Here is a 12,562-nt window from a genome sequence, read left to right as displayed (position 1 = left end):
CGAAGGTGTTCCTAATGATCCTGTGTATTGTATAAATAATTGACTGAATTCTTCGTGAATTGATGATGTTTGATGATGTTTGACCGAAGTGACGAGAAATTTGTCCAGATCCAAGATTCGGGTGGTCAAAAATTGATTGTATACGTACCTGAGAATATGACAATGGCAGTCAACAACGCGTATTCGGCATTATTCACTTTCATGGCGTACATCTGCCGGCAGAAGTGTAACAAATCCTCAATCGTCTCGCCCATGCCTGCCACGTTGTAACTGTCCCTGGTATAAGGCTGGTTGTTGGCGAATATTATGCTGTCCGTCTGCACGTCGTACTTCCTCGCCATTCGAAGCATCATCACCTCGCTGGAACAGGCCTTCAGCAGGGCCATCTGATCCTCTCGCATCAACTCGTCGAAGCCAGGTAGCCTCTTCGAGAACTCAACGATCAACTGTACCGTCAGGATCGTGATCTCGGTGATGTGCCTGAATTTATAATCACTGATGTCTTCTCCTTCTGAGGGCTGATTCTGGAACAAAATAGGTATAATTATAGTGTTAAGTTCATCGTCCTTTTTTTTTTCTTGCGAGTTTCTTTGAGGATCTTTCTTTTCACAAAAAAAGCATTAAGACTATATTAGAGACTACCGAATGATAGCTTTCATTTAATTTCTTATCCTTAATTCTCCATTAGCGACTTTCCAGTACTATAACAGTTTACACCTAACAAGTTATCTTTAGTCTACTCATATATGATTTGCAGCATTTTCACCGTGTCTACTTACAGTGATCCTCTTGAGATCCTCTTCACTGGGTTGTTCGTACTCGTTCTGGAAATACACGAGCCTGTGTATCAGCTCCTCTTGCTCCGGGCTGATCGGTTTCACGTAGCCATAGGGGCTGACCGGCGTTAGAATACCGCTGCTACCAGACGTGGACAACGACTCTGCTTCTGCTGGTTCAATCTTCACTCCCATCTGATCGCTGCGTATCCCACTGCCTGGGGAACCGTTCATCGTTGTACTGTTCGGCTTGTCCTTCTCCTGGAACAAAACGTCCCATTCCTGATTGATCCTGAACTACACAGACATCTCTCTATTATTAAATGTTGAATATGAAATGGCCTATTTTGAAAACGTGTAGAAACGTAGACCCTTTCATCCTTAATGGCTTAATATCGTTTGACGATGAACTGTCAACAGCTTACCTTCTGTGCTTTCTTTTCCTTGCGTTTGACAGCACATTGGTATTCAGGCACGACACACTCAGGCCTCATACCCACTGTCAGACACTTCTTCAGTCTGCATTCCTGACATTTGCGCCGCATGTACATATCGATCTCGCAATTATTCCCGTATTTACACTGGTATACCGCGTTCTTGGTGATGCTGCGCCGGAAGAAGCCCTTACAGCCCTCGCAGGTCAGTGCGTTGTAGTGATAACCGGAGGCACGGTCACCACAGACCAGGCACAGTTCCTCCTGCTGCCTCGGGGTCGGTCCTTTCTTCTTCCTGGCGTCACAGCCGTCGCTGCCGCCACCTCCACCGCCCCCTCCGCCTCCACCACCTCCGCCACCACTGCTTCCATAACCGTTCAAAGAGCCAGGCTGCGACAGCTCGTCCCTACCTGCAAACAGATATTGCAAACTAGATTAGAAATTGTTCCTTGCTAGAATTTGAGGTTACGATTGAAGAATAATTTGAATAACCAAAGATTGTTATGAAAATGCTGGTTCTCATTAAGAAATTCCGGTTTCTCATTAGGATCCGAGTTCCAATGTAGGTTGTTGTAAAATTACTGGTTCTTTTATATATCGGTTGAGTAAGAGTTTATTTGGTCATGTGTTACACACTGGTCGTTAATACCCAAAAATATTGGTTACTAGGGGTAATATGATGCCCCTGTTGTCCTAAATTCCATCAGTAACCCGATCTCTGCGTTCCATAAATAGGTGAGTCTCCGAGTAGTTCCCATGAACGCCTTAGATATTCAGTTTCTAATTGCTTGCCAACATTCTGATTAATCTTCATTCGCTAATCAGAAATCATTAAAATCTAGAAGAATCTTAGAAGAATGAAGTTTCTCAAATAAAAACAGATTCTTGGAAAAATATTATCCTCTTCGTAAACCAAGAAACGTAACAGTGTGTTCGTAAAAAATACTATGAAACATGAAAACCTGTATTCTCAAAATATTATTTTATCCTAACCTTACATGGACCTAACCTTAAAAAAAAATCTCATTTACCGATCAAAGATTTGCAATGGGCCTAGACTAAGACTCGAACAAGCCAAAAATTGAAGGTCTCTCGATTTGAACAAACTCGATGGTGACGAGGTGATTTGATCCGTCGACGACGAGTTCCTCGCGAGGTTTCCGGTGATTACTTGGCGCGTTACGCCGCGGCTGGTGCGCGCGTGTAACGCCCGTGACTCGTTCGGCCGCGAGCAAGCGGGTTCCAGTAACCTACGTGGCGACATCGCCTCTATTACCTCCTTTATCCGTGAAACTTGTCGAATGGAACGCCGCGCGGTAGAAGTCACGGTCGGTGAAAGTACGCGGTGCGCTCTGCACGCACGCGCCTTCCTCTAGCGAGGCGGAATCGAGCGCCGCGTGGCTTTTGCCTCAACGGGAACTCGATTTACAGTGCCACTAATAGAACAAGTAGAATAGTACCACGATAATTATTCTTCGAGACGTAGAATGTACAATTGTTGTTGAATAATTTGGTATCATGACCAAAATTAGATTCTGATCAATATCATGGGTTGCAGTGTAAGTTGGAAGTATGCAGTATTCGAAGACCAGACTATTTAATTTTCTATACATGCTATGGATAATTTTGGTGGAAGTAATTTAATTCTGCTTAAAATAACGCTTCTAATGAATTATTGTGTCTAATAGCGCGACCGAATCGAAGAGGATATTTCATAGAAACAGTCAGAATAGTTCGAGTCACTGGACAACATTTTATTCCTTTTTGTGGTTATCCACAGTGGTCACAATTTTTTATCTATTTCTTGTCTAACGCTTCTAAGTCTGTGCGTTTAAAAAAAAAAACACACGAAAGAGGCTGAAGAATTTACAAGGATTCTATACAGAATTTAAAATACAAAATCACTAATTATGTAATATAATTATTATAAAGTAACATGACCTTCTAATCTCAGACTAAATATCAGACTCAATGATATATTGAGAATTAAATATTGGATATTATATGGAACGATCGAAGCTGCATTTTTTTTCTTTCTGAGCCTTCCTTTAAAGTAACCGAGTTGTTCATCGATCGAGAGACCGAGAAAGGAAATGTCGCTTCGATTTTCTCCTGTTGCGAAAAGCGAACGTGTTCTCTCTCCTTCTTACTGATTCTGCGACGAGAAGCTTGGAGACGGGTTCCTCAGATCACCCGGAAGTACTGATCAGCGTGAAAACATCCGCCTGGAACACTGAGACACTGACCGGGCTAGGTGGTCACTCGGTTATTACCCCTTCTTCATCGTCCTCTCATCTCAACTCGCAATCTTTTCGCTGCCGATATCTTCATTTCTCCTCTTCTTTTCATCTTTTTGCTTTCTTCCAGACTTTCTTTCTCTTCTCATAAATTTCCTGCCTTTCACATGAGTTCCTGCCTTTGGGAAACATTTTCTGACACTTTTCCGCGCGATACAATATTCTGGTTCGTTAATTCTTAATATCTAAGCGGGCTGTTCTTCAAAGTTTCGTATCTTTCGAAAAAGTTACTAAATCGGGCGGTATTAAGGATACTTTAGATTTGAATTTTTCAGCAATTTCCTGTAACATGTGACATTTCGATTCATACAGTCTGGAAATTTAACTAGGGTGCTTGAAGGTTTCGTATCTTTCGAAATAAAGTAACTAGATCGTAGCTACGCGTCGACTAGACTTTCCAGATATTGGATAATATTAAAAACTCCTAGCTTATAATATCCATAGCAATTTTACTATAAATATTCGCTACAAATGGACAACGTTAGTTCCCTTTCGTTTTATACTAGGAATATACCGTTGCAACATTTTAATTAGTGCGTCTGAACGAGGGAACTGTCATTAATCAAATAAAAAACGTTCATCTGAAAATGTCTAGTTTATCATGAAGTTGGTACAGTTCTTACGGTTTGCAGAACGTCTGAAAAATGATTCGCTGGTAATAAATCGGTGAAACTTGGCGAGAGAAGTTCGCGGCAATCCTCTAGGAACTAGATCCAGAGATCTGGACGCACGGGAGAAACTGCAGGCTAATAAATTACCGGTATGACCTGACACTGGCACAAAACTGATACCAACGTCTGGTTTGTGTACATATTAGCAAGTAGCACATAACGATTCTATGTAGAGCGAGCAGGCTTCTCGTTTCAGTGCCCCAAACAGGTTTCCTCGCTACTTAACACTGGTTCGCTCTTGCTGGTATTCTTGATAGTTTCTTCCTCCGCGATGTTGTCAAAATATAATTCAACGTTGGTTCAATTTAATCGACGCTTGTACCGGGATTCAGTGGAAAATGAAAATATCCCTAGATTTTCGAACAATACCTCGCAGACTAAATTTGATTTAATATTCGTCTATGAATGAATTAAGAATGGAGTAATTAACATATTTAAGAATCACTCGAGAAGATCTGGTTGCTAAATTTGTTAGATCTAGATCTTCGTTACGAGCTATCAAAATAGGAGTTAGTTTACTCGTAATAAGTTCTTCGTATGAACTATATCTTTATATCGCTGTTACAGATCTAGTAAAAAATAATGGAGTTATAAAACTTCTTTGGATCTAACGAAAATCTGCTGTTTTTGTGGTCAAAACGTAGCAATTAATCTCCTAATAAGAAGGTTTCTTTTAAAACTAAGTTTCTTAACCTTAAACCTTAGAATATTCATTAAAAACTGATTTACTTTTTAGGTTAGAATCACTTCGAAAGATCAGTTACCGAATAATAAAACATTAGAACTTGAAATATTTGAAGTATACGAAAAAATATGCGAGAATTTTTATAGCAAGGCAGCTTTCTTGCCGCTGACCTTGACACTGACTTCTTTCCACCAAGCCTGTATATTTATAGAGTGCAAGATGGGGAATTTAGAGACCGAGGAAGAGTCTGGAATTTCTCAGTGTGACTAAACAGTTTGGGAGTTCGTATGGCAATGACTTTTTGGTCGTTTCCTGAATATAAAACAAAACGTCGATCCCTATTTAAAATTCCCTATACCTCCTATATTTCTTACGTTTCTCCTTGGAATTTCGATAAATTCGTATGAAGATTCGTATGAAGTAGTTTGAAACTCGTTTAGAATTTGAATGATGAACAAAATTTGATGAAACTCGGAGTTCGTTTATTTGGTAATACCAAACGTTCTAGATTCCTTCCTGGAATTCCTAAACAGAGTTTCGAAGACCCTGAAGCTCCGACGTGCCACAGCGACTTGATCATACATGCAGTGGCACAGTGAACTCATCTAGAAGTTTATTTCAAACTTGTAACGCGAAATTGCTTTTCGAAATTCTTCGTTTGCCGGACGAAAATTGGCTAGTGTTCGCTATATGAAATTCCCTAGAATCTCAGTAATAACTGGTATTATAGTCTATTCGATATCACGTTTATTATTAAATTTCTAATTTTTATTTATTGCGGCGAATATTTTGTTGAATATTTCTCTAGAGAAGTTGTTGTTGAGTTGTCGAGAAGTTTGAAACGATAAATATAGACAACTAGGATCATTAAACTAGGATTAATCTCAAATATTTTCCAAAAGTAATTTTTAAGTAACTAAGAAGTTTAAAAGTTTGCAACTATGGAGAAACTTAATCATGATTAAATCACTTTCTACTGCAGGATGCTTATAAAGTATAAAATGTAGTGGAAACTGCACAGTTTACGGTGAAGTAGATTTCATAAGCTACAGTATCTACCAGACTGAATACAGTTAACATTGAACGTTCACGTCAGAGCACAAATGTACCATAGAAATTGCCATCGACCTATCTATTACACAATCTTTGAGGATCTTGACTACAGAAAGCTATCTTTGCAATGATCAAATTTCGAATCAATCTTAAAAGAAGAAATTTCCAGAAAGATTAGCAACGAGCTTTTCATTATCTTAAAAACTGTTAAACCTGCAAACATTGAGATCCAGAAACCCTAATTATAATCGTCACCAAATTTTCCCCATTATCTGTCCCAGAATAAATCTGTCGAAAAAAGAGAAAAGAAAGCATAAATCAAGAACAATTCTACTCAGAGGGCATAAATTAACGACTAATCTGCCCGCAACTACCTAAAAATCCAATGTCCATAAATCACATAAAAATCCAGATATAGGCAAACCTAATAAACTAGAGGAAACCCGACCGTACCTTACCGCAGAATCTAGGGGACATCAAGCAGAAGTTACTCACACAAAGGATAAACTTGCCCAGAAATACTTAAAAAGTTAGTCTCCAAAGGCTTTCCTATACGTCAAACAGAGACAAATGCAGTAAATGGCCAAGAAAGCTGAATCGTAGTGGGTTTCTTCAGAATTCAGAGGACGTCAGCTCAATATTACCTACATAGAAACCAAATCTGTCCCAAAATACCTAAAAATTCAATCTTTTCTATATAGCAAACACAAACAGACAGAGTAAAGGACAGATAAAATCCAAGTGGACTCGGTTTCCTCTTTGGGGGGTGAGGGGGCGCGCGCGCACAGATAGCATACAAGGTGGCTGGCTCTCCTGCTATAAAAAAACAGATCTGCCGAAAAATACGTAAAAAGCCAGTGTCCAAATACCATCTAAAACGTTAGACATAGGCAAACACAGTAAATGACCAAGGAAACCCGATCGTAGTCGGTTTCCCCAGAATCTAGGGGACACAGAGCAAGTGTACTCGGTTCGACATAGCCGCTATACGACGTGGCTTGCCTCCTATACTCTACGCAGCAAGGTTTCCGTGCTGGTTAGTAGCTCTCTCACGGCGGAGCAGTGAGCGGCCTTGACTCTGGCTGGATGCCTGGCTGTGTAACCGCGCAGGTACCTCTTTTACACGCGCGCACGTTCCTCTGCACGCGTCCTTCTCGATCCTGCTAGCTTGCCTAACAGACAACGAGTGTTCGCCTCCCTCTTCCTCTCACGCAGTCAGCTTCCTCTCTTTCCTCTCCTCTGCCCCTCTACCTCGTTCTCTTCTTCGTCAACTCCTCCTTCCTCTTTCCCTCTCGTCTCTCCTTTCGCCTGCTCGCGTCTCAACCGATCCGCGCTGTCGCTCTTGCCAACAGAGGAAAGCTAAAACGGGCCAGTGAGCACTGCTTGTTGCAGCTGAGCCTCGCTTCCTCCCAACCATCCACGAGGAAAGGAGAACGACGAGACCGTGCTGGGATTGAGTTCCTTCTCGTTCACTGACAGCCCAGAACACGCCGATTCATTGCGGTTTTTGGCCGTTTCCGATTCACACCGAGCTTCTACGAGGGACTTTGGCCAGATTAGACGAACCAATTGCGCTGACGGCATTGTTGTTTGGCTTTATGAATTTTCAGGGCTTACATGCCACGGAGACGAGTAAGGAGAACAGGCATTCCTTTATTTGGTAAAAGGGAGGATTTTCGAAGAGAATTTTTCGCTCGTTAGAGTTATCTTCTCTTTACTAAAATTTGTAGGGCGTATGCTAGGACAGCGTGTGGAGGCAGGTAAAAAGTAAAATTCCGAAACTGTTTTTTACGTGATTTGACAAAGTTTCATTTTCCACCAATCAATCTGAAAGTGCAGAATAATACAAAAACATAGAGAACAGCATACGCAGGCCTTGTAACTCTAGAAGCATTAAGTCTCAGACTGGCGATTAATCATCGCTAATTTTCATCGATTAGAATTGTAAACTTATTTACAAAAAAATGCTCGCAAGGCGAATAAGCTAATTAGGATAACTGTTTCGTAAATTAACTTCTTTTTCCAGTTGTGAGTTGGTGGTGAGCGTCTATGAACAGACTTTTACGTAATATTTCTCTTTCATTTTTAGCCGTTCTGCTTACTCTTGCGTTTGTTGTGTAGAACCGATACCAGGTTAGATTAGGTTAGGTTCCTTCATTCTGTGCAACACAGAAATATGAGAGATGTATAGGAAGATCGAGTACGAAGTGACTACGACGCTAGGACAAGATGGACGACTAGCGGCACATCGCTCTAACGCCGCTGACTATCATTCAGGTCTCTGCGAAATCCGGCCGTAGCACGCGAACACAAAACGCGTCTCTCTCTCCTCGGCTTCTCTTTCATTCCCGTCACATTTCACGGGTACTGCGTTTCTTTTTCACGTTAAAATTCATCGCGCGCACCAGGGGGACGCGACTTCAGCGTCCTAGCGACTTTTATGGCTAATAATATCAGACGAATTATGAAATTTGCGTGTTATACTACTCTTATTAGATTACGTTTTCTCAGAATACTCCACATTCGAATTAGTTCTTTTTTGTCAGCGTTCATATTTCCGTCGAGATGAAAGAATATTCCTTTATTCCGATTTTTACATGTTACCTTTATTTTCGCGTTCGTTGTGCATGTAGAATTAATATTAGGTTAAATTAGGTTTAGATTATGTTACTGAGAATACGATAGATCCAAATTTGTACGTGTCTTTCATTTTCATTTCATTCGAGCATTCGTTTTTATATAATTTTTCTCTTTCCTAGATGTCTTTTATTTTCACGTTCGTTATGAATGTGGAATTAGTATTAGGTTAGTTTAGGTTAGATTAGGTTAGATTTGGTTAAATCAAAATATGGCGTAGACTATAGATAAGTTTCACTTTCCATCTTGTTAAAATTTTAAACGTGCCAAATAAATCAATAAATGTATAAGTTATTAAAAAAAATATCGTCTCGAAAGGGCTAGAAATGGTGGTTTGAGCCACTCCTAACCTGACACGTTGCAAAATCATCAGAAGCAGGAGTGCATGCGGCCTTGCCCTACCCTCGAGTCCCTTTAAATGGCGGCACCCATCTCTGTTTCCATTCTGCATGACATATACACGCGCATGTAACTAATAGATGTCATATCCGGTCACGGTATACGATCTGATAAGATCTGGGAACAAAGGGAAAAGACAAGACCAACACGCGACGACCATCCTCGTAATCCCAAGATAAACATGGGTGCAGTTGCATGGAAAAAATATTCCATTGCTCTCTCTATTGCGATCATAATCGTATCTTTCTCTGTTAGTTATATATAGGGCCACTCGGAAAAAGCCATTTAGCAACTTAAACATTGTAAAATAAAGAATAACGAGGATATCTATGTATTTACGTGAAATTTCATAATTCTTCATAGAAATTTGATAGATCATGCATTTTTAGGAATTCGAATAATTTTTGGAAAATCATGAAATGGTAAAAGTAAGCATTATTTTTTTAAATTCATCCCGATTTGCCATTTTTGTATTCGTTAAGTGAATTTATAGACGTCGAGCGTTCGTTTCCGAAGGATTAAACGTTAATCGCGTAGCCAGTTGACAAAATTGCAAAATTAACAAACGATGAAGTCGACTAGCTTCGCTTCAGCGCTGTGTAATTGACGATTTTCCTCCAATTTACCAAAAATGCCATCAATCTTAGTTTGGTCTAAAGTTGAAGATAAATTTAGGAGGTTCAGTTTAGAATGTATTGTGCACAGTCTATTGTCTTGCCTGTGTAGGTTGGAAAAAGTCGAGATGGAAGACCAGAGAGACAACAGGGGAGGGCAGAAAGCGCGCACAGGAAATCCATGAATCACCGACGACGAATTTATTTTCGTTGGAATGATCCTACGCAACCGTGGACGACTTCGAAGGCCTCGAAAACTCATTTCGTATTCCCGGTGGGCCGCTCAGTATGTTGAAACTTCAGCCACAGGACTTTAATCCACTTCGTCTTCCCAGATTCCGTCGAAAATACTCGTTCCGCCAACTCTGGTTTCCGCTTTCGAAATTTCGTTTATTTTTCACGCTAATTTCTCCATACCGCTCGAATTCAATGGTATCCTGAGATCATCCTCTCAACAGTCGCTTAATTAGGTTTTCAACCAAAAACAACGCCCCTTTTTCTTCGTGAAAATATATACGAAATTAAATTTTGTAGATTTGACAAAAAGTCATTCTATGGCGTTTCTATGCGACGTAATTCTTTGCACAAAATTGAATCAAAAGCGTGGAATGAGTTTTCTTTGTACGAGACGTCGCGCCGTTATGGGCGAAGTCGACTTTAAAGTTTCTGGGCTACGTCGCTGAGCGCCAAGCGCCACGATTTTCAAAATCGATTTTCTCGAAAAGGAAACGCGCTAGCAAAGTATTATCCTATGTTCCCGTTCCAATTTTTCACCATCAATTTCTTTCATTCCAATCCATTGCCACCACGAAAGTAACGCGTAGTTTAATGTAAAAATGAATCGGACCAACTCGAAGCTACTGTAAGAAATCATAACAACTAATCGTTCGTCCCTCGATAAAAATGTCCATTCGACTCTCACCAGGAGAATCAGTAGAGTCAGAAAGCGGCCGATATCGATAAAAACGATCGTTTTCCCAGCAGCGCTCGTCGACTACCATGGAAGTTAATGGAACGTGATGATTTCCAACGTTTCCATTGCAACCACCGGTCCAGCTGAGCGTGACATTGGCCGCTAGCACCGGATAGGATTTATCCTTGAACCGGAGTAGCCACTGTGACTACTGGTCTCCACTGGCTCAGGCAAGAAACTCGAGGAAGGCTGAATGACATAATATCGTTTCAAGAAATATCATCCAGATTATCTTTAGAGAAGCTACCGAACGATGAAAATTCATAAATTTTGTAAAAATTTCCCTAATAGCGAGTCAGAAACTTCAAACCTCTATCAGATTCTATCTCTTCTGTGAATTGAGAATTTATAGAAATAAAAATTAATGAAATTTTCCATACCGAGGGTTATGTCGGTATCGAGAAGTCCCTAAAAAGTTGCAGTAACAAAGATCACTAAGTAATTACCACTAAAGAGCTTTTAAGGAAGAAGAACTGTCACATTAAAATCTAACCTGCAATCTCTTCTGGATACGTCGCACGATCATCGTGAATAAAACGACTTGGACATGACTGAAAATGTAAATTAAATGTAAAAATTCTCAACAAACCGGTAACACTATGCCCAGATGGTCCTATGTTACGAACCATCAGTGTCAGTTTGAAAAATTTACGGTTGGAAGGTTTTCATGTCAGTCACGCGTCTTCATTTTTGTTATCACGTTCGCCAAGGACAAAATGGCGGATAATGGAGTTACGCTAGTTCTTTTGCAATACGCTATCGAAGAATTATTGAATCAAGACTGTTAGCCAGGCTTTACGATCCATTCTGATTTACAGGTTGGATCGTGGGCACTCTGTTACGCGAAAGTCGCCACGCGGACGTACCGGATACGGTACTTTTACCGGAGGGAATACCATCTTCGTGCCAGCGCAGAGAAAACGCGCATACCGTCCACCACGTCAGGGTTTCCCAACCTCAAATCTCCTAGGACATTTATTCTCTCTTTTTTCAAACTCGTTTCAGATCCAATCAGAAACTTTTCTAGTCTTGTTGAAGTGCAGTTGTATATGCTGATCATGCAATGCATTCAGAAGAGACTTTAGGTTAGGTTTGGTACTGCGTTACTTAACCTAACAATTTTTGAAGTTTCGAAAGCTCATTAAAACTCATTATACTACAATAAAAATATCTCTTGCGTTATGTATAATACGGAACACTAAATGAAACCAAATTATGAAACTCTAAGATTAACTATACTAATGCAAACTGTTCAATTACGACTCAAGGATACCAATTCCGGGCTAAATCGGAAACAAATAATTTTCAAGCTAAAAAGTCCCTTGATTTTGTCGATATATCGTACGGATATACGGATAGAATAGTTAGAACACAAGACTAGGGATCCCTAGAAATTTCTAGTTACAAACTTATATAACATTATTCATCATCCGTTCACTGCGGATCTGATTTTCATTTTCTACCATGTTCTTTTCATTTCTAAACTTTCACAGTTTGCGCTTCTGGCCGTAATCTGGATTAAATATGTGTCTGGATCCGTTCGATTTGTCACCACTCGTACTAGTGACAAAATGTGACCACCAAGTGTCATCATGTCCCAAATCAAACAGAATAGTAACACGACATCGATTCTCGAGTTGAATAAACTACATGACATGTAGTACTACGTCGTTAGCCGTGAAAGTAATAAATGTGACAAGGAACGTGCGATTAATCACTCTCGCGTCTTGCACTTGCGAAATGTCTATTAGTAACTGGATCTGGTAAGTTGGTTTGGTGCCAATGTGACTCATTTCCAGGTGAAACTGAAATTTTTTCGCCGGCTCGTTCTCACCAATCGGAGATCATTACGACGAAACAAAAACCAACGTAACGTTTGATCTCTAATCACCTATCGATATTTTTGAACCAATGACTAACATCGAGCGTTTTTAATCGCAGTGGAAATAGACATTAATGTCTACACAAGAGCACAGGAAGCAATCACTCAACAAGTTAAAAAAGAAGATCATTTATATCTTAG

General features: G+C 40.2%; 1 protein-coding gene across 4 annotated transcripts in view; it reads right to left on the bottom strand.

The window, feature by feature from the left end:
• Positions 1-12,562, bottom strand: part of LOC117214298 (ecdysone receptor) — a 187,641-nt gene that overhangs the window by 2,534 nt on the left and 172,545 nt on the right. For 3 of the 4 annotated variants that reach the window (XM_033460287.1, XM_033460286.1, XM_033460289.1), the window contains 3 exons: positions 1,202-1,620; positions 780-1,037; positions 149-524 (listed from right to left, as the gene is read on the bottom strand). In XM_033460287.1, the coding sequence (XP_033316178.1) occupies positions 149-524; positions 780-1,037; positions 1,202-1,620 (1,053 nt within the window). The remainder of the gene's footprint in view (positions 1-148; positions 525-779; positions 1,038-1,201; positions 1,621-12,562) is intronic. The other variant, XM_033460288.1, reaches the window with a different exon arrangement.

The sequence above is a fragment of the Bombus bifarius genome, unplaced genomic scaffold (genome assembly GCF_011952205.1).
Source record: "Bombus bifarius isolate JDL3187 unplaced genomic scaffold, Bbif_JDL3187 scf7180000009200, whole genome shotgun sequence".
NCBI lineage: Eukaryota > Metazoa > Arthropoda > Insecta > Hymenoptera > Apidae > Bombus > Bombus bifarius.
This window is presented reverse-complemented; position numbering and strand designations above follow the sequence as displayed.